Below are 20,240 nucleotides of genomic sequence, written 5' to 3' on the forward strand. Positions count from 1 at the left end.
GTCCAATTAGAACATTATAAATTAGTTATTGCAACATTCAACTAAACCTCTTTCCTGCAATGAGCCAAGTTTCCATTATCCACCTGAAGGGTATAGAGTCAGAATGATTCCATCGTGTATCACTTGGGTGCAGGAGAGGAGATGGCTCAGAGGAAATGAAGGAGTGAGGGTACAGGATGGGACAGTCTTATAACCACAGCGTTAAGATTATAAAAAACTTCCTTTAATCAAGGCTTGTAACATGGAAGAGATCTGTCAGATAAAATGCAAAATTTCCAATACATTGAAACATAAATCCATAAGTCATCATAAATACAATACCCAATAGTAAAAAACACGTCAGCAAATTCACACCATCCTTGTAACAGCCATGATCTAGATTTCACATGCTTCTGCCAAATGACTAATATGGCCTGCTGGGTCCCGCGCACACGAGGGCTTTGAGGTCACACTCATCTGACAGGGCTGTGGCACTGGTGGCTCAACTCCAGAAGCAAAGCAGGTACCAGCACATTCAAACAGTGTATCCTTTACATATCAAAGTGAGAAATAAGAAAGCAACATGGTCACGCGATCAGAAAGATGGCAGGGAGTGAGGACAGCTGTGGACCGCTCGAGGCCGGAAGGCGGTTCGCCGGCTTCATTTCTTTGGCTTCTTGGGCAGTGGCCGTCGGAACAGTAAGATGTGAGGTTCTGGAAGAAACAGTGAAATCTAAGAAAGAAACTCCCAGCATTCTGAGCAGTCGACAGTGCATGCTACTGCGCAGTGCAGTGCTACGGACTCTTCACAGCATGCAGGTGCACACAGCCCGAGAGCCTGCCCTTTCTGCCACGCACAGAAGTGTTACAATAGAATTAACTGTCTTTGCTTATCTGGAACAGATCCAGTGATTTGCAGGGGCCATCACCAGGATATATGTGGCTTTAAAAAGAGTCCCCTCCAATGACTGACGCCCTCCTCCCTCTACTGCTCTGCTCTGTAATCTCCCTACATTTCACTGACCTGGTTCATGGATCATATAGTGGACCCATCCCTGACTCTGCTGAACGCCGAGGTTCCTCCATTCAGATTCAGACATCAGATGGGTTTTCGGGACCAGCTTGGCTATGTCCTTGGGCAACATGACATGCCTGTAACAGAAACATGGGGATGTGAGTGAGGACTGTGTCAGAGCTGTCAGTCTGCCAGACACTGACCTACATACTGAGAGCGGAGTGTGGCACACGTGCCATGATTCTGGCACTCGGGGATATGGCAGCATGACCGGGAGTTTCAGGCTATCCTGCGCTACAGAGAATCTGTGAAAATAAGTAACTAGCCCAGTGTGGGCACTCCTTTAATCCCCGCACTCAGGAGGCAGAGGCAGGTGGGTCTCAGTTGAGGCCAGCCTGGTCTACAGGGCAAGTTCCAGGACAACCACAGCAGCAGATGAACCCTGTCTCAAAAACACAAAACCAAACAACCACAACCACAACGAAACAACAACAAACAAAAACAAGAAAGAAAGCAAAACCAAAATAAAAACACCATGGGTTTTCACCACTTTCATAAGAGTTATTAAAACCACAAATGAGCAATTTGATGTGTGACTCCTGGGTATGAGATACTGACGATATTTGTTTCTCCTTTGATCACAGGCCTCACAGGCCTCTAGCTGGTTACCTACTCTAGGACTGTGTGGAAAGGCCTTTTACGGAACAGGTATGAAGACAAACATGCAAATGTTCATACTTCTAAGGGATGTGCTATGATACTTGGAAAATCCCAAGCTTTCCCAAACATAAGTTTATGGCAAAAAATTACCTGACTTGACTCAGGCTACCCCAAGTAGATTTACTTTATCATGCTCAGTGAAGATGTACTAAATGCTTCTTCCTTTGTGATAATAACAAGAGCCCCACCCCATTGTTGTCCAAATGTCAGAAAAGAGCTTCCATTCTAACTGTGACTTCGATACACAGAACCAAAAAAAAAAAAAAAAAAAGAAAAAAAAGAAAAAAAAGAAAAAAAAAAAAGAAACCCAAACAAACCCCTCCTTTAAACAAAAATGCCAAGGCTAAGCTGGAGTTACAGCTTCCCAGAGATGAAGCCACTCATTTCTCCAGCCATGCAAATGCTGTAAGTGTAACATTGTTACAGACGTGGAAAACAGCTGAGTACTTTACACTTGAGACAAGGTTCCATCTGTAGTGTGATCTGGGCTGGACCCTATGACAATCCTGCAGCCTCAGCTTCCAGAATGCTGAGATTAAAGATGTGAGCTACCGTACCAGCTTATCTTGCACCTTAACAGAAAACACTTGAAACCTCTATGCGCGCCATGAATGATCAAGTATTTGAAAGGTATCTACCCACGGCCACAGTCTTCATGCCACTCCAAGTCCTGTAAAAGCCTATCTAAAACAAGGCTGACAACTACTCATCTTTTTTATAAACTAAAAACCACCAACACTGAGGCTCTCTTAGAACCGTCCTTTCATCAAGAGCATGAAACTTTCAGTTCTGCACGGGCTACCTTCTTTCTCCCAGCAGACTTTGAGATTTCAGTAACGCGAGCAGTTCCTATTAGGGAAATCGCCACAACAAAGTTGCTTTAGTGATGTGAATTCCCAGAGGTAAAACTGATCAGAGCTACAAGACGCTTCAATTTAACAGCCGGCCAACTCTAAGTTCCCTTTCATTGTTTTACATCCTCCGTCCACCTTTTGCGCATGTGCTTTGCTGCTGTACCCAATCCCACCCCCACCCCACTCCCCGGTAATTCCTTGCGCACGCGCCCGTTCTACACTGTCCCCCGCCCCCATCCCCCGCCTCCCACTCCGGCCTAGGTAACTAACTCCTCGCGTGCTCTCTTTTGTCTGTAGTCCCCGCGCCGGCACTAACCGGTATTCGAACTCCTCGTCGTCGTATTTGTCCGAATAGTAGATTTGTTTGTGGGACATGATTGCTCTGTCCGAGGGCGCTCAGCCCCGCGCCGCAGGCCTCCAGACAACTCCCAGCAGCACGCGCTCCCACCCTCTTTGGCCTCGCTTTCAAACACACCGCCCGCACTTCCTATTGGTCTCTGCGGCCGAAGGCGGGACAGCTCCATTTTGAAGTCCTCGATTGGCTTGCTTTGGCGTCTCTTCAAGTCGTAAATGGAGTGCTGTGCTCAGGTTTCTGAAGAATGAGCTGGGTCAAACTAGGATTCTCATTGGCTCTCACTGCGCCCCTTGAGCCTGCTGGCGCAGCCATTGGCCAACTTTGGAAAGCAGACGGGTAAAGGAGGGACAGCGAGGTAGGGGGTCAGGGGTTAGTGAGGCCGGAAGTGAGTGTAATAAAGTTTGTCTGGGGAGGCCCAGGCTGGGGTGAAAGTTGGGGCGGTGACTTAAGCAGACAGTTGCGTGATCCGGAACCAGATCGGCCCGCGGTGCGGTGCGGAGACTCCATGAGACCCTGGTAAGTCTAGACTTTCTTTCTGTGGCGACCAACTCCTCTTCCACCCCGGAACCCCTCTCCCAGGACCCTACTTCCGGTCTTGCTGTATAAGTCCCGCCCCCGAGACCCCTCTCCGGAAGTCCCACCTTCCTACTTCAAGGGGCTCCCTGAACCCCGACTTGTCTCTTATGATCGCGACCACACCCTGTGGTCTTACTTTCCTGGGAATCGCACCCCCAGACGTGTTTCCCAGCACCATATGATTAGTCTTCCTTGTTCTCTCTCTGAGTCTGCCTCTTCAGGATTCTCGGTTGAACCCAGTCTATCCATTGCCTGGCTTCCAAAAGAGGGAAAACCGTGCTTTTGAAAGACCGATGTGACTTTGTAGAAGTGACGCCTCTTTGGGACCCCGCCCCTTTGGGACCCGCCCCTTCCACTGTCCACGTCCGATCCTGGGAATGTGCCGTACTCCCTGTTTAGGGACCTTGTCCCCTCAGGATTCTCCTTCCTCTTGGGCTTGGGTCAGTGCCGCAAAACCCAGGTCTTAAATGCCTGACGTTTCATCCGCTTCTATATCCCTCTCCTTGTTTTAAGCTTTGGGCTTAATTCTCCTGAGCTCTGGTGCTCCATAAGGTGGGGGGTTGAAATTTGTGGTTGTAAGGAGTGAGCTTATTAGCAGCGTCGCCCCTCTCCCCTCTTCGCCCACCCCCGTAACCTTCGAGAGTGAATTAAGTCGAAGGGACTGAATTTCGTTTACAGCTGGAGAGTGGATGAAGGAAAGGAGACTCTTGACTCCTTTGAGACCCCATCCCAAAGACAGCCATAGATGGCACCTTCCCATGCCTGGATTGGACTAAGCATTGGTTTGTGTGAGCCTAACGGGAGTCAAAGTTTTCCTGCTGTCAAAAGAAAAACTGTTTTGGAGACAGGAGTAGAGGTTCTCGTCCTTTCCGCTGTTTTTACAAGACCCCTCCCCCTATCCAGATATTCTAGTTTGGCATTCATCCTGGCCCCACTTGCCTAACCTTCCCTGCTGGAAACATTCCTGAGGCTTTCGCCATTTCCTGCTATTTCCTGCCCCTCCAGCTTCCTCCCTGCTGTGCCGAGGTGTTTAACGCGGCTTTTCTCCTGCCCTTACTACCTAGCCTTGGGTGCAGGAGGCAATCTCTAAGCAAACTTAAAGGCTCGTGTTGACTTTTTCTTCCAAATGCGGGCACCTCTTGCTCATCCCTGGCCTTCCGATATGAAAGCTCCCAGGAAGAGCCATCTCTCAAGATGACACCATGGTGTGTTTGTGTGATTGGGAGTGTAAGAGCTGAGGTCTTAGCAAACAGAATGACAGAATTTCTTTTCAGGAAGAGATGTGGTATTCAGTAACAGCTTTCCTGGGATGGGGACTAAGCACAGGGGAGAGAATGAAGGGTGGTATTTAAACTGCTTTAAGTGCTGCTGAAGAGGTCTGAAGGTAGACACTTTGAGCAACCTCCGCAGCCACAGCAGCGGTTAGGCAAGTGGAGGCAAACCCCGGTGATTGGTTCTCTGTAAGTTCCAGGCCATCCTGGTCAGCCTGGTCTACAAAGCAAGTTCCAGGGCAGTCAGTGTTGTTACATAGACAAACCCTATCTTGAAAAAACAAATAAGCAAAAAGTATCTTTTATTTCTTGTATTTGGTTTTTTTTTTTTTTTTTTTTTGGTTTTCGAGACAGGGTTTCTCTGTATAGCCCTGGCTGTCCTGGAACTCACTTTGTAGACCAGGCTGGCCTCGAACTCAGAAATCCACCTGCCTCTGCTGGGATTAAAAGGGTGCACCACCACACCCAGCTACTTTTTTTTTTTTTTTTTTAAGGGAATAAAGCGATAGTTTATTCTGGAGCTATTTTGATTGGTCACTTTCTTTAAGTTCCTGAATGGCCTTAAGCAGAGCTGTGGCAGGAAACTGTGGGCAAAGAAATATGGGTTTGGTATTATTATGCACTTATGGCCAGACTCCAACTTCTAATATCCCTTTCTCCTTCCTGTCTTTATTAACACAGATTTGTTTATGACCCTATTATCCCTTTGTGGCTTGTAGGCACCAGTTCTGTTTCTTTCCCCTACCTCCAAGGCCAACTCCTCCACTAGCCTGAGGTACACTGTCAGGTGGTTTACTGCCTGTAAGGAGTAACAATATATCTGTAGGTCCGAGGGGTGGCTGCATGTCTCTGTACCCTCTGGGGAAGCCCTACTCCCACCCCCCAAGTCTGTTGGTCCTTGGTGACTTGTAGAAACAGGCTTGCTCTAGCTCTTGTCTGGTAGCCCCCTGATGTACCACCAATAAATTGGCCTTTATTCCCATTTTAGCTTGTCTTTCCTCTTGGCTTTGCACTATATCCACTGGGACTTACTTTCTCTCCCTGGTTCTCTACTGTGGTCCACAGCTGTTGTGGTGGAGGATGCTAATGGCCCAGGTTCCCTGGAGCTACCACCTCACTCACTGTATGGTGGGGATGGGAGTGGTCTGGGCTGTCTGGGCTAGGGGGCTAGTCACGTCTTCAGCCAGGACTGGAAAGGAAATGCTAAACTCTGGGGGACATCTCCCCCCTTCCCCTCCCCGCCCAGCAGCTTCTGTTTCCTCTCTATCCCTTCCTGTCTTCCTGCTCTCTTTGGCTTGCCCACGTCGGTTTGGATTGGTCCAGAGTTTCTCTTAACTCCTTCCTTTCTTTTTTCTCTTTTGCTTATTTTTCCATCTTTTTTTCGCGCCGGGCACCTCCTCCTTCCCAGACAGTTGTTTGTATTGGGCTGGGAGAGTGGCCTGGCTTGCACAAATTGTGTGGGGAGGTGTCTCAGCCCCTCTGAGCCTGTGAGTCAGCACTGTCCTGGGGATTGGTCTCTCTCCTTAGTTCCCCGCCTCTGGGGAGGAGCCAGTAAGCTCTGGGTCCAGCCTGTACTCCTCAGCCAGTAGAGGTTTCCTAGCTGGGCTGTGCAAGGATGTGCTCTCAAACTGTCTAGGTCTGAGTTGGGAGAGCAGAGGTCACTTGTCCTTCGCCTCCCCAGGTCATCTGTTATCACCGGGCTGCCGAGGTCAGACTAGGCTAAGGGCCTGGGGATGCCCCCTGCCTGGCCCCCTTGCCTGAATTGGCAGGGGGGCCGGGCTGGGCAGCAGCCCCTCTTCTCACCCCAGCCATGGATCTTCTACCCCCCAAGCCGAAGTACAACCCACTTCGGAATGAGTCTCTGTCATCGCTGGAGGAGGGGGCTTCGGGGTCTACCCCTCCGGAGGAGCTACCTTCCCCATCAGCTTCATCCCTGGGACCCATTCTGCCTCCTCTGCCGGGGGACGATAGTCCGACTACCCTGTGTTCCTTCTTTCCCCGGATGAGCAACCTGAAGCTGGCCAATCCTGCTGGGGGGCGCCTGGGGCCTAAAGGGGAGCCAGGAAAGGCTGCTGAAGATGGGGAAGGGAGTGCAGGGGCAGCCCTTCGGGACTCAGGCCTCTTGCCCCTCCTCCAGGACATGAACAAGCTGAGTGGAGGCGGCGGGCGCAGGACTCGGGTAGAAGGGGGCCAGCTGGGGGGCGAGGAGTGGACCAGACACGGGAGCTTTGTCAATAAGCCCACACGAGGCTGGCTGCATCCCAACGACAAAGTCATGGGACCTGGGGTTTCCTACTTGGTTCGGGTGAGTGCATACCCCCCTCCCACTCCCTCCCGTCCAGTTCCTCTGCTCACTCCAGATTTGCCAGGGACTCCCTGCTCTTCCCCCAGCAACATCTGTGCCATTCTCTCAGTTCTTAGACCTGGTGCATTCCTTCTTCAGGTCTCTGCCCTTAATTTAGCCTGTGAATCTTCTGCCTTTCCTCCTTTGGTCCCAACCCCCCCCCCCACCCCCCCAGTTCACACAGTGCCCAAGCACATCTGAGGCTTTCTGTAAAAGTTGAATGAAAATGACTTCTTGATTATTCCCTCTAGACTCCTCCCTTTTCCAGAGATGTCACTCCATCCCACTCAATGTTTGCTACTCCTCTCGCAGTCCCCCCATGGTGCACGAAGTTCCTCTTTTGTGGTCTTTCTTCCCTTTTTCCCCTTTGCCATACACCTATGAAGTGGAAGCCCCAGGCAGTAGGAAGGCTACTTCAATCTACTTTCCTTAGGAAGTAAGGACTATATAAGGCAAAGCCCTAGAACCTTCTGCAAAGGGCTTGCAAGTGTGGGGTGGGGGATGGGGTCAGCTGATCCATTCTTCCCTCCTTCCCCTACAGTACATGGGCTGTGTGGAGGTCTTACAGTCAATGCGAGCCCTTGACTTCAATACCCGGACTCAGGTCACCAGGTTAGTGGGAAGGCGGGTATATTGCTGTAGTCTTAAGATTACTGAAGTTACAGAAGTCTCAGTAAGGGGGAGGAGGAAGTTGGGCATTTGATGGTGTTTCTGATGGTGACTTCTCATGGGCGGTGAGAGAATTGAAAGTCACAGAAGTAAGTCTGACTAAAAAGAGCCAGCTCTGGTCTGGAGCACACCTTCCCTTTCTATCCAGCCTTGGAGATTGCGGGAAGATGAGCTAGAAAAGGCAGGGGTAGGAGGTTGCTGATGCTTTGGGGAAGGGAATGGAACATTCGGTGGCTGGGAAGAGGTGGGGCTATAGCCATTGAAGCCCTAACCCAATCAGCCAGGAAGCGGCCCCTCGGTGTCATCAAATATTAAAGGCCCTTAATTCAATCCACCACGACAAAGAGCCTGGAGTGCTCTGGGAGTCTGGCCTGGTCTTCCCTTCCCCCAGCTCTGTGGCGGCCCCAGCCAGGGGGGCAGCCCATGGTGGGTCTGAGTACTCCTGTTTCTCCAGGGAGGCCATCAGTTTGGTGTGTGAAGCTGTGCCTGGTGCCAAAGGGGCGACAAGGAGGAGAAAGGTATATGTGGTGGTTGGGGCTGGGTATTGGAGGCAGGGGGAAGGCACTTCAGGACATAGCGGATGGGACAGGTGTTTCCTCAGGCTGGGAAAGCTCAGATTCTGAGACTCTGGGCCCTTTCTTAGCCTTGTAGCCGCCCACTCAGCTCCATCCTGGGGAGGAGTAACCTGAAGTTTGCTGGAATGCCAATCACTCTCACTGTGTCTACCAGCAGCCTTAACCTCATGGCAGCCGACTGCAAACAGGTAGGTAGGGCTGCTGAAAGGGACCAGAGATAGTTATGGGAGCATCAAATGGGAATCAGAGACCAAAAGCTCGGAGCTCTCAGGAACAACTGGACAGTAGAGGAGGAAGAAATTAGAAAGGTTAAGGATAGTGACACCCTTATCCCAGCACTCAGGAGGCCGAGGCAGGTGAATGCCTTTGAGTTCCAGTCAGGGCTACACAGTGAGACCTTGCACCTCACCCCACCAAAAGAAGAAAGAAATCAGGAGAACACTGGGTAAAAGACCAAGAGAATGAGCCTGGGGCTCCAAGGTTCTGCACTGGGGTGGGCCACAAGCCCTGAGGCTGCCTGACATTTACCATCCCCTCCTTCTCCATCCCCACCCTCATCAGATCATTGCCAACCATCACATGCAATCTATCTCTTTCGCGTCCGGTGGGGATCCGGTGAGTTGGGGACCAGAGGAAAGACTGGGGTGGGGAAGAAGAGACATGGGGCTAGAAAGATGCTTGCTAGAGGCTGAGTGTGGTGGCACACACTGATCCCAGCACTCACGGGACAGGTGACTCTCTTGAGTTCCAGGACAGCCAGGGCCATGCAGAGAAATCCTTGAAAAACCAAAAGAGGGAGGGAGAGAGAAGATACTGGCTAAAGAAGTAGGGTGCAAGGGTTGTGAAATGTCTGAAAGGGACAGAGTCTTAGTGGATCAGGAGTTGTAAACTCTAGCTAACTGGTCTCCTGAATCTACCCTCTCCAGGACACAGCTGAGTATGTTGCCTATGTTGCCAAAGACCCTGTGAATCAGAGAGGTGAGGCTTGCGGGCAGCACTGGGTGGGGCCAGTTATCTGAAAAGCAGTTACACTTGATAGGGTTCCCTTGCTGGGAGGGACTTGGGTGGGGGCTCCCTCCCACAGGTCATGCCAGCCCCCTGCCTCAGAGCTCACTGGTGGTCTCCACTGTGTCCCAGCCTGCCATATCCTGGAGTGTCCTGAAGGGCTTGCTCAGGATGTCATCAGCACCATCGGGCAGGCCTTTGAGTTGCGCTTCAAACAGTATCTCAGGAATCCACCGAAGCTGGTCACCCCCCATGACAGGTGAGCTGGTGGGAGAGGGCGAGGCAGGAAGTGTCTTCCCATGCTTGAGTTCCAAGGGGTTCAGAAAAGGTAATGACCTGTGTGACCCTTTGTCCCTCCTCTGCTGTGTCAGCTCTCCAGTGGCTCATCAAGAGACCTGAGGGCCATGCCTGCTGCAGGGACAGTTTCTTCCTTTTGTTTGCCTAGGGTGGAGTTACAGCCCAGCACCTCCCACTAGACTGCTTTTTCTGGCTGAATGAACATTGAATTCTCAAGTTGTTCATTTTTGGCCGATCCCTGTGTTCTTGTACACTTTCATTTTTCTTAAAGATTTATTTTTATTTTATCATATGTGTAATTTACTGCATGTATACGAGTGTATGCAGTGCCAATGGAAGCCGGAAGAGGGCATTGGGTCCCTTGGGAGTAGAATACCAGGTGGTTGTGAGCTGCCACGTGAGTGCTTGGAACCAAACCTGGGTCCTCTGCAAGATCAGCAGTGGTTAACCCCGGAGCACTTGCTCCCCCACTCATTGTTCTGTGTTCTCCTGCCTCTGAAGGTCATTATGGTATCTGGACTGTAATCATGTCTTTAATCCCAGCACTCAAGAAGCAGAGGCAGTAGAATGTTTGAGTTTGAAGCCAGCCTGGTCTACAGAGGGAGTTCCAGGACAGCCAGCACTACATAGAGAAACCAACAAAAAAAGAGAAAAAGGAAGAAAGAAGGGGGTGGGTGGGGGAAGAATTAGAGAGAAAAGAAAAAAAATCTGGTTTAAGAGAAAAACTTTTTTCTTTTTTTTGTACGTGTGTGTGTGTGTGTGTGTGTGTGTGTATGTGTGTATGTGTGCATGTGGGGCCTATGTTGTGTGTGGGTACAGAGGTTTGAAGTTGATGTAGGTGTCTTCCTCTGGTGCGGCACACTTTATTGAGGCAGGATCTCCTTCTGACCTGGAGCTTGTCAGATAGGGCTAGCAGCAGCCAGTTTGCTCTGGATCCTGTCTCTGCCTCAAGGGTGCTGGGATTACAGGTGGCCACCACTGTACAGGTGGCCTGGCTTACACACGGATCCTGGTGATCTGAGCTCTGATCCTCACACTTTAGGAAATGAGCTATTTCCCAAGTCCCAGCATCTCTTACCGGAGAGTCCCCAGGCTTCTTTCTTCAAGTCTCAAGAGATTATCAGTGTGACCCACCAGGCCCTTTGTGAAATCCTTCTGGACATCTGCTTTGTTTGATAGTGCTTCCACGCCTCTGAGGAGGTCGCATAGCTGTCAAAAGTGAGAGTTAATTTCTTAATTTCAGTTAAGAGATCTTGTGTGTATCTCTCCTCCCCTTTTTTGTTTTTCTAGACAGGGTTTCTCTGTGTAGCCCTGGCTGTCCTGGAACTCACTTTGTAGACCAGGCTGGCCTTGAACTCAGAAATCTGCCTGCCTTTGCCTCCCGAGTGCTGGGATTAAAGGTCCACCCCCAATTTTTATTGCTGTTTCTTAAGTTGTGGAAGGAATACCAGCCTTACAGGGTTATAACATCAGGCCTCAGAGCTGAGCCATAGTATGTGCCTAGTATGTGATCACTGTTCTCCCTTCCTGGGTCTCCTAGCTAGAGATTTACACCTGCCTCTTCTCTCATCCTTCTCTTTTCAGGATGGCTGGCTTTGATGGCTCAGCTTGGGATGAGGAGGAAGAAGAGCCCCCTGACCATCAGTACTACAATGACTTTCCAGGGAAGGAACCCCCTCTTGGTGGGGTGGTAGATATGAGGCTTCGGGAAGGGGCTGCTCGACCCACTCTGCCTAGTGCCCAGATGTCCAGCCACTTGGGAGCTACACTGGTAAGGAGCCAGGATGGAGATGCTTAAGACCAGGGTGGGAATGGCTGGCTAGGGCCTTGGTCTCACCCAATTTTCTTCTTCTGTAGCCTATAGGGCAGCATGCTGCAGGAGACCATGAAGTCCGTAAACAGATGTTGCCTCCGCCGCCTTGCCCAGGTGAGCACAGTTTGCTGATACGGACAGAGATGAGTACAGAAGGCGGGGCTGGGATTGATGCTGTCTTTTTTTCCTTAACAGGCAGAGAACTCTTCGATGACCCCTCCTATGTCAACATCCAGAATCTAGACAAGGCCCGGCAGGCTGGGGGTGGGGCTGGGCCCCCAAATCCTTCTCTTAATGGCAGTGCACCCCGAGACCTTTTTGACATGAGTGAGTGAGTCTCTTGTAGCCCCACCTTCCGTTGTTCCTTCTTTTCTGCCTGTTCTCCCCTACCTGGCTTCCCACACTGAGTCTGGGTCTCAGGTGATACTGGGGCACCTCTCCCAGCTGTCTCTCTACACCCCTAGAGCCCTTTGAAGATGCACTTCGGGTGCCACCCCCACCGCAGTCCATGTCCATGGCTGAGCAGCTGCAAGGGGAGCCCTGGTTCCACGGGAAGCTGAGCCGGAGGGAGGCCGAGGCGCTGCTGCAGCTCAATGGTGACTTCTTGGTGCGAGAGAGCACGACCACGCCTGGCCAGTATGTGCTCACTGGCCTGCAGAGTGGGCAGCCCAAGCACTTGCTGCTGGTGGACCCTGAAGGTGTGGTAAGTGTGACAGAGGTGTGGCAGGGGCTGGTGTGGTTTTGCTTTCTAGACTTCCTTTGCCGGAGGCTTCCTGTGGACTCCTTTGCCCTTGCTGGACACTTGCATCCACCTGCAGTGGCTCAGGGTTCCTTCCCTGCTGTCCTCGAGTCTGAGCTGTGTTCTTCTCAGTTCTGACCAGTCCTCACATCCCAGTGAAGCCTGCCAGCCCCCAGAGAGTGCTTACTTGATCTTTTGCTAAGTGAGGAAATGACACTGGAAAGGCAGTGGTGCCCAGTGTCAGTGGTTAGGGGGTGGAGACCCCAAATTTTCTCTTGCAAGAGGAGTCAGGAGCCTCCCTAGCTCCTTAGCTTCAAACTCAGGGTTTTGTTTTGTTTTGTTTTGTTTTCAACAAATCTAACCTGCCTTACTATTCCATACAACCTTGGTTTCTTTTCTTTTTCTTCTTTTTTTTTTTAGGGGAGGGGTGGTGGTGAGGTTCAAGACGGGGTTTCTCTGTGTAGCCCTGGAACTCACTCTGTAGACCAGGCTGACCTCGAACTGAAGCGCTCCGCCTGCCCTGCTTCCCCAGCGCTGGGATTAAAGGCTGTGCCGCCACCGCTCTGCTCAGTTTCTTTTCTCTTCTCAGCATTTTTTCCACCTTGGTTTTGCATTGTGTCACTTTTGAGAGACACCAGCTTCCTTCAAGTCAGAATTTTCACTGTCAGCTTCCGTGATTTCTGGTCTCCTTCCCCTTCGCCCAGTTCACTGCCCATTCCCACCCATGTGACTGTCTTTTCTGTAAAGATGCCTGGATAATCACGGCTGCTGGCCCGCCTTCCTCAGTCTTCCTGAGCTCTTCTCTTGACCCAACCTTCTCTCCCTGCCTCCCAGGTTCGGACAAAGGATCACCGCTTTGAGAGTGTCAGTCACCTGATCAGCTACCACATGGACAATCACTTGCCCATCATCTCTGCGGGCAGCGAACTGTGCCTACAGCAACCCGTGGATCGGAAAGTGTGATCCTTCTCAGCTTCTCCAACAGGATGCTCTCCATTTCCGTCTCCCGTATTCTCTAACTTGTGGGACCTCTGTTTTGTGGGTCTGGCCTTGGGTGGGAACTGGGAGCAACGAGGACATGGGTTTAGTGCCCACTTGAGAGAGAGAAAAAGAGGGTTTCAGTAAGGAGCCTGGGGTAGCATCCTGCCTCTGGCCAAACTTCACCAAAGTATTAATGTGCAGAGTGGTCCCTTGTCTGGGCCTTGCCTGTGCCAACCTGATGCCCTTCCCCCCCAAAGGGTGGGTTCTTATAATGGAAAATGCCCTGTGATGATAGGCCCAGTGGAGCAACTGCCCTTTGGGGGAAGGGAAATAATTATACCTCTGGTTTACTCCTGGGTCTTCAGGGTACCCCAGATCCCGCATAACATATCCCACTCCCTCTGCTTCCCCTTAAACTTTGTGCCTTTGACTATCATAGGTCTGCAGATACTTAATGCAGAGTTCTCAGGCCCTTCACGTGTGGACAGGGGTTACTGCCACCTTGGCTTCTGGAGCCCTGTCCTATTCAGCACCCCTTCCTGTGTCTAGGGAGAATAGGGACAGGAGTGGCCGCTATCTGCTCTGCCTTTCGGATGTGCAGCCCTTAAGAGATTGCCCCAAGCCTGAATATGGTGGCGCACGCCTTTAATCACAGCACTCAGGAGGCAGAGACAGGAGGAATTGTGAGGCCATCCGATCTACAACAGAGTGAGTTCCAGGACAGCCAGGGCTATGGAGAGAGAACCTGTCTCCAAAAACCAAAAAGAGCGATTACCCCAGAGCCTTCTTCCTGATGGTAGCGGGGAGGGGCAGGACTGGACCCATCTTGCTCAGTGCCTCCTGACCTCAATGCCTTTCCTCCAAGGGGTCTGTATACATTTCTCAAGCCTGCTCCTCCCATGTTTGCATGTGTGTTATAGTCTACAGCCAAAGTATAGCCCTCACTGTAACCCCATCCTGCCTCCCTCCTTTGGGATAGGTGTGTGCGTCTGACTTGGGCCTCCAGGGTGTGTACAGTCAGTGTGGGTTTTGTGGAGGCAATAAGACTGAAGCAGTAGACAATCCCCAATACCATTTGCAGGTCTGGAACTGCACTCTCTTTTTTAAAAAACATGTATACATTTTAGGGCTGTAGATTTATTTTCCTGGTTTTGTTTTTCATTGCTGACTTTTGAGCACAGAATTATGATAATCAATTACATTTATACATCACCTCGATGACTTTTCCAAACTTTTATTTTTTTTTTTAAACAACTGTTGGGATTTTACTCCCTGGCCTTAACTAGGACAGGATTGTACCCCACTCCTCCCCCCCCCCTTTTTCTTTTTCGCCAAGACAACTGAGCAGAAATTTGGCTGAGCAGTGTTGTGGGACTATGATGTGATAGTTTTAGATCCTACCTTCTGCTTTCGGGCAGCTGCAGCCAGCACAGAAACCTTGCAAGCTCACTCTGTGTGTAGGCTTTCTGGACAAGGAATGGTCGCCAAATTTTTGGTTTGGATGTCTTATACCAAAGGGAAATAGTCTTCATTAAAGTTCGTATTTCTTTTACCTCGGCCTCTCAACTCCTCTGGAAAGTCTGATTGATGGGGGCTGTCTGTGGGAGGTGGTGACGGACCCCATCTGGGCTAGGTCCAGTGGGCTCCAAGCCAGCGCCAGCCCGCAGGCACCAGTTTGCAGAGATTTGGGGAGCTGCGAGGCTGTGCGGTAGGGACGTATCTGCAAGGCGACTGGCTCGCGGCGGGAAGGGGCGTGTCCGGACCGCCCCCAGGCCCACCCGCAGCTCGCACGGCCCCTGTCGAGTGGTGCGTTCCACTCTGCTACCGGGCTAGCTGGGCGGCGACAGGCGCACTTCGGAGGAGTGGCGTGGCGAGGCCCAGCCTTCCTGGGTGCGGCGTCTGGGCCCTTCCCTGCTTTCCCTCCCCACCGCGTTCCGTGGTGGTGACCCATTGGAGTTCCGGTTCCGGTTGCTGTGGCTGCGGGCGGGCGGTGAGTCTGGAGCAGGCGCGCAGTTGGTGCAACGGCTCTGTGCTTTCCCCCTCGGCGTGGCTAGGGCTTGCTGCTGCTCGGGGGGGCTGCGCTGCCCCTGACTCCCCTCCGGGCGATGGTGCGGCCCGAGGACGCCTCCATCCCCCGCCGACGCTGACTCGGGTCCCCAATCCATGGCCGCCTCGGCGCCGCCCCCACCGGACAAGCTGGAGGGAGGCAGCGGCCCCGCACCGCCCCCCGCGCCGCCCAGCACCGGGAGGAAGCAGGGCAAGGCCGGTGAGAGCGCAGAGAAGGGCAGGGGCTGTTGAGGCCCGGGACCCTGGAACCTCGGATGGAACGGTTGGGGGATGGGGGAGGTTGCCTAGGAGCCTGGAGGTAGCCTCAGGTGAGAAGGGTCAGTGGTTGGAGACAGGTGTCACAGAACACTTCAGGTTTTGGATGACACTGAATTGAGACAAACCTGGTAGTTTCAAGAGATTGGGTTATCTTTGATTTGCAGGAAGACGTAGCTGAGAGTATAGTCATACTAGCCATTTTTCATATCTCACCCCTGTTTCTTAAATAAGTAAGCAAGTGTACGTGGAAGTTAGAGTCTGGAGAGTGGCTGGGAGGAAAGAGACTTGTAGAAACCTCGGGAAAACTTGCCTCCGTCTGCCCATTGCTGCTCTTCTAGGTCTGCAAATGAAGAGCCCTGAAAAGAAGCGAAGAAAGTCCAATACTCAGGTAAATGGGGGTCTGTGGTGGGAGTATCGTAGAAGCCCCCCCTGCTTTGTCTAGCTGTGTACCTGGCTGCCCTCTTGTGCTTTCCACCAGGTGCAGGGTCAAGAAAAAAACAGAAATACTCTTCCTTCTTTTTCCTTTCGGATCCTAGTTCTGTCTTGATGACAGCGTTTAGCCCAGCTCCTTTCCCTTCCTTTTTGAGACAAGGTCTCTTGTGTCCCAGACTGGCTTCATATTTGCCGTGTAGCTAAGGATGGCTTTGGATCTTTATGATATTCCTGCTTTGGCTTACCAAAGTGATGGGATTCCAGATGTGCACCGCCATACTGGTTTCTGTAGTGCTGGGGACCCTCTGGACAAGTGCGGGGTCCCTTTCCCAGAACTCTGGAGGAGAGGCATCTGTGAGCTACCACGTGGGTGCTGGGAACAGAACCCAGGGCTTCTGCAAGAGCTGCAAGTGCCCCTAAACCCGTGAGCCATTTCTCCAGCCTGGATTCTTGTTGCTGGTATGACTGGCATGTATCACCAGGCTCAGCTTACTGAATCTTTTCTAAGTGTCATAATGCTACAGTGCTTTAACCGTTTATATTATAAAAATTGAGGAAAATACTAGTTTTATAAAATTAAATACTTCCTGGGCCAGGCCAGCCAGGGTGGCCACACAGAGAAACTCTAAACAAACAAACAAACAAACAAACAAACAAATATTCTGAGTGCCAGCCTACCTATTGTGCACAAAACCATGAGTTCAAACTCCAGGACCTTATAAACCAGATATATACATCCCAGAAACAGAGGTAGGGGGATGAGGACAGTGAGAAGTTCAAGGTCAGCCTGGGTTATAAAAGATACTGTCTCAAAATTTAAAAAATTTAAAAAGTAATTACTTTGAGGTCAGACCTGGGTTTTGTATTTTTTGTGATTTTTGATATTTATTATTATTGTTGTTGTTGTTGTTGTTGTTGTTGCATTTAGCTATATGATGTGTGAGAGGCCAGAGATGTGATCCCTCCAACATGGGTACTAGGAATCACTCTGGTGCTTAACCACTGAGCTATCCCTCCAACCCTATCTGCCTTGTTGGAGTTTTGGTTTTTTAAACAATGCGGTTGCACCGTGGGGTTGTTGCACCATGGGCTTTGCCTTGCACCCTCTAGCGTGTCTAAGGTCAGCCAGAGGTTTGGATCTGAGCTGCGTCAGCCTCCAAAGAGTGTGTTGTGTCTGCGGTGCTCTCCTTGTTGGCCTCTGTCTCCCATCTTCTTCCTGTTTTCACCAGGGTCCTGCATATTCACATCTGACGGAGTTCGCCCCACCCCCGACCCCCATGGTGGATCATCTGGTCGCTTCTAACCCTTTTGAGGATGATTTCGGAGCCCCTAAAGTGGGGGGCGCAGGCCCTCCGTTCCTCGGCAGTCCGGTGCCCTTTGGAGGCTTTCGTGTACAGGGGGGCATGGCAGGCCAGGTACCCCCAGGCTACGGCACTGGAGGAGGAGGGGGTCCCCAGCCACTTCGTCGGCAGCCCCCTCCTTTTCCCCCCAACCCTATGGGTCCAGCTTTTAATATGCCCCCTCAGGGCCCTGGCTACCCGCCCCCTGGCAACATGAACTTTCCCAGTCAACCCTTCAACCAGTCTCTGGGCCAAAACTTTAGCCCACCTGGTGGGCAGGTGATGCCAGGCCCAGTAGGCGGATTTGGTCCCATGATCTCACCGACCATGGGACAGCCTCCTAGAGGGGAGCTGGGTCCTCCTCCTCTCCCCCAACGCTTTACCCAACCAGGAGCACCTTTTGGTCCTTCTCTTCAGAGACCTGGTCAGGGACTCCCCAGCCTGCCCCCCAACACAAGTCCCTTCCCTGGTCCAGACCCTGGTTTTCCTGGCCCTGGCGGTGAGGATGGTGGGAAGCCCTTGAACCCACCGGCTCCCACCGCCTTTCCCCAGGAGCCCCATTCGGGCTCCCCCGCTGCTGCTGTCAATGGGAATCAGCCCAGTTTCCCCCCTAGCAGCAGTGGTCGAGGTGGGGGCACTCCAGATGCCAACAGTCTGGCACCCCCCGGCAAGGCAGGGGGAGGCTCAGGGCCCCAGCCTCCCCCAGGCCTGGTGTACCCCTGCGGTGCCTGCCGTAGTGAGGTAAATGATGACCAGGATGCCATTCTGTGTGAGGCCTCCTGCCAGAAGTGGTTTCACCGCGAGTGCACCGGCATGACCGAGAGTGCCTACGGCCTGCTGACCACCGAGGCCTCTGCCGTCTGGGCCTGTGATCTTTGCCTCAAGACCAAGGAGATCCAGTCTGTCTACATCCGAGAGGGCATGGGCCAGTTGGTGGCTGCTAACGATGGGTGACTCTAGTACCATGGCCTGGGAAAGTGCACCTTTTCCACCGTGCTCCTGCAGAGTGGCTCTCTTTCTTTCCTTGTCTTCCACCACTGGCATCCCATCTCCATGGAGCAGAAACATGTTTCCTGGAAGCAGAAAAGGAACTGAGGCGGACAGGCAGAAAAGCCTGGGTTGCTTGTCTTCTGTTGTTGTTGGTTTTGTTTTTGTTTTTTTCTGGGAACTTGTGCACTGAGTACCTTCAGAGATCCAGGAAGCTAAAGCCTGGTTGAGCAGAGCCATTCCTAGAGTCTAACCAGAGGCTGCAAGAGAAAATGGGCTGGAGGAAGTTTTAGAGAGCAAGGATGTCCTGTGCGCAGATGACCCCAACACCCGTGCCTACAATACCTGTATAGCCCCATGGCTGCTGCTGTAGCTCTTGGAGTCGAATGTTCAAGGTTCCTTGGCTCCCTGAGGTAGAGCCCCTTTCCTTGGGTTCAGGAGACAAATGGGGATTTCTTTCTTTTTCTCTGTGTCCCTTTGCTTCCCCTGCACCTGACTTACTCCATTCCCCTCGGAGCACCAAATACCTTGAGGAAATAGGAGAGTTCCTGACTAGGGCAGTTGTCTGGGCTTCAAGACTGTAGGTAAGAGATGCTGAGAGGACGTCTTCCTCATACCAAAGTCATTGTCCTCTCTCAGCTTCTCTTGTGGTTGTTTCTCTCAGTGACCATGTTTTGCCAAAAATTGGTATATGTGGTCTGAGTGACCAGAGTATTTGAAGTTGGGGCTCCCCTAGAAGTCTGGACTGCAGGTGTAACCCCCCCCAATCTGGTGCACAGTGGGACAGTGCTACTTTTCAGCTCTTGGTGCCCTCATATCCTCTGTCTCCAGAAAACATTTGGGAAGGCACGAAGCCCTTATACCTCACTCCTTCCCCTGATGAAAGGATCCAAGGGAGGCCCTGCCATGGCTTTGGGGACATGGGGCCGAGCAGCAGGACCCTCAAAGCCATGGTACCGCAAGCTGGAAGAACCTGAAGTGGTCTGCTTAGTCTTTTTTATCCTGCGATGTCATCGTGGGCCTGGCGATCCAGCAATTAGGCTAGGTTTATTTTTGGTTTTGTAGCACTCCCTGCCAGAGATGGGATCGAGGCCTGATCAGGAGCCTCTCTCAGCTGCTCTTCTTTCCAGCTAACCCAAAAGTCCATTCCTCAAATGGGTGGGGAAGGCAGGCTTGGGTGTGGCCCTCCTGAGAGTCGGAGGTGCCCAGCTTGACCGCGAAGGCTGCCCTCTGGGATGTCCCGTCTCAGCCCTCACGCTCCCTGCATGGGGAGAGAGAAGACTCAAGAGTTGGCAGCCTTGGAAGCTGAGGAGGGCGAGGGTGGACCTGCTTCTTACTCTGCCCCCCAATTCCTAAACTACACGAGGCAGCCCCTCTACTTAGCTTTGTGTTGTGCTATGGTTTTGTTCGCCCATGTTACCTGCCGCTACTTTTGTGTTGTCTCCATGGTTTGTAAAATGCTCCCGGGGAGGGCCCATCCCCTTGTTCTTCTCTGCTACCTTTTGGAAGAAAGTGGGTTGGCAGGGATGTGGTTACAGGATCTTTTTGTACGGTTGGATTAATAAAATGACTTGAAAATCCAAACAAGGACTCCTTTGTTCATCCGCAGAACCGTTAGGCTGAGCCCCTGCTAGCGGGGATGCCTAGAGCCTGAGGCTGTCCCTGCTCAAGCTACTGAGCTGAGCAGGTTCCCAGCCTCCCTGTTCCACTTTGTAGATCCTCAATGTGGGAACCTCCGCTTTTGGAGCAATTCTTGGGCTAGTCGGAAGCCAGATGGGGTTGGAGCCAAGGCCTCTGGCATCAGGGCCTGAGCTCTGGATTTAAACCTTCCAGTTCCCTTGCGTCCAGAGTTTTTATTTCAGACATTTATTTGGGGTGCCCAAGGAGGTGACAGGTGAAGATACTTTGGGCTGACCTGAGGATCTGAGTTCAATCTCTGAAACCCATGGGTGGAAGGAGAGAA

The 20,240-nt window shown here is 51.8% G+C and overlaps 3 protein-coding genes across 12 annotated transcripts; 2 read left to right on the forward strand and 1 right to left on the reverse strand.

Moving 5' to 3' along the window:
* Positions 1 to 201: 201 nt before the first annotated feature.
* Cks1b (CDC28 protein kinase 1b) lies at positions 202 to 3,021 on the reverse strand. The gene is made up of 3 exons (NM_016904.1): positions 2,885 to 3,021; positions 1,004 to 1,131; positions 202 to 693 (listed from the first exon to the last, which is right to left on the reverse strand). The coding sequence occupies exons 1-3, from the start codon at positions 2,941 to 2,943 to the stop codon at positions 641 to 643; spliced, it is 240 nt and encodes a 79-aa protein (NP_058600.1). The 5' UTR covers positions 2,944 to 3,021; the 3' UTR covers positions 202 to 640.
* Positions 3,022 to 3,280: 259 nt separating this feature from the next.
* Positions 3,281 to 14,759, forward strand: Shc1 (src homology 2 domain-containing transforming protein C1). Of its 4 annotated transcripts, NM_011368.5 has the most exons (13): positions 3,281 to 3,439; positions 6,908 to 7,075; positions 7,656 to 7,726; positions 8,238 to 8,301; positions 8,427 to 8,546; positions 8,920 to 8,973; positions 9,285 to 9,336; positions 9,496 to 9,622; positions 11,245 to 11,431; positions 11,518 to 11,587; positions 11,669 to 11,800; positions 11,938 to 12,176; positions 13,047 to 14,759. In NM_011368.5, exons 2-13 carry the CDS (start codon positions 6,911 to 6,913, stop codon positions 13,173 to 13,175), a joined length of 1,410 nt encoding a protein of 469 aa, NP_035498.2. In that variant the 5' UTR covers positions 3,281 to 3,439; positions 6,908 to 6,910; the 3' UTR covers positions 13,176 to 14,759. The 4 variants fall into 4 exon arrangements, with proteins under 4 accessions (NP_035498.2, XP_006501275.1, NP_001106802.1 ...); XM_006501212.4 differs by lacking the exon at positions 6,908 to 7,075 and having other exon boundaries at positions 3,286 to 3,439; positions 13,047 to 14,745; NM_001113331.2 differs by lacking the exon at positions 3,281 to 3,439 and having other exon boundaries at positions 6,351 to 7,075.
* Positions 14,760 to 14,843: 84 nt separating this feature from the next.
* On the forward strand, positions 14,844 to 19,861 carry Pygo2 (pygopus 2). 7 transcript variants are annotated; one of them, XM_030252784.1, is made up of 3 exons: positions 14,844 to 15,459; positions 15,754 to 15,906; positions 17,180 to 19,861. In XM_030252784.1, the coding sequence occupies exons 2-3, from the start codon at positions 15,865 to 15,867 to the stop codon at positions 18,242 to 18,244; spliced, it is 1,107 nt and encodes a 368-aa protein (XP_030108644.1). In that variant the 5' UTR covers positions 14,844 to 15,459; positions 15,754 to 15,864; the 3' UTR covers positions 18,245 to 19,861. The 7 variants fall into 7 exon arrangements, with proteins under 7 accessions (XP_030108644.1, NP_001280695.1, NP_001280697.1 ...); NM_001293766.2 differs by having other exon boundaries at positions 14,944 to 15,459; positions 15,750 to 15,906; NM_001293768.1 differs by having other exon boundaries at positions 14,944 to 15,459; positions 15,857 to 15,906.
* The last annotated feature ends 379 nt before the right edge of the window (positions 19,862 to 20,240 follow it).

Source organism: Mus musculus, chromosome 3 (assembly GCF_000001635.26).
Source record: "Mus musculus strain C57BL/6J chromosome 3, GRCm38.p6 C57BL/6J".
Lineage (NCBI taxonomy): Eukaryota > Metazoa > Chordata > Mammalia > Rodentia > Muridae > Mus > Mus musculus.

What these genes read in the sequence shown, in the direction of transcription:
- Cks1b (NM_016904.1), bottom strand. Translation starts at nt 2,943, where the DNA reads ATGTCCCACAAACAAATCTACTATTCGGACAAATACGACGACGAGGAG. An exon ending in GACGAGGAGTTCGAATACCG is followed by an intron (nt 1,132 to 2,884) that starts GTTAGTGCCGGC and finishes TTTCTGTTACAG; the next exon opens with GCATGTCATGTTGCCCAAGG. An exon ending in CTATATGATCCATGAACCAG is followed by an intron (nt 694 to 1,003) that starts GTCAGTGAAATG and finishes TGTTTCTTCCAG; the next exon opens with AACCTCACATCTTACTGTTC.
- Shc1 (NM_001113331.2), top strand. Translation starts at nt 6,581, where the DNA reads ATGGATCTTCTACCCCCCAAGCCGAAGTACAACCCACTTCGGAATGAG. An exon ending in GGGTTTCCTACTTGGTTCGG is followed by an intron (nt 7,076 to 7,655) that starts GTGAGTGCATAC and finishes CTTCCCCTACAG; the next exon opens with TACATGGGCTGTGTGGAGGT. An exon ending in TGGCAGCCGACTGCAAACAG is followed by an intron (nt 8,547 to 8,919) that starts GTAGGTAGGGCT and finishes CACCCTCATCAG; the next exon opens with ATCATTGCCAACCATCACAT.
- Pygo2 (NM_001293768.1), top strand. Translation starts at nt 15,357, where the DNA reads ATGGCCGCCTCGGCGCCGCCCCCACCGGACAAGCTGGAGGGAGGCAGC. An exon ending in GAGGAAGCAGGGCAAGGCCG is followed by an intron (nt 15,460 to 15,856) that starts GTGAGAGCGCAG and finishes CTGCTCTTCTAG; the next exon opens with GTCTGCAAATGAAGAGCCCT. An exon ending in GAAGAAAGTCCAATACTCAG is followed by an intron (nt 15,907 to 17,179) that starts GTAAATGGGGGT and finishes TGTTTTCACCAG; the next exon opens with GGTCCTGCATATTCACATCT.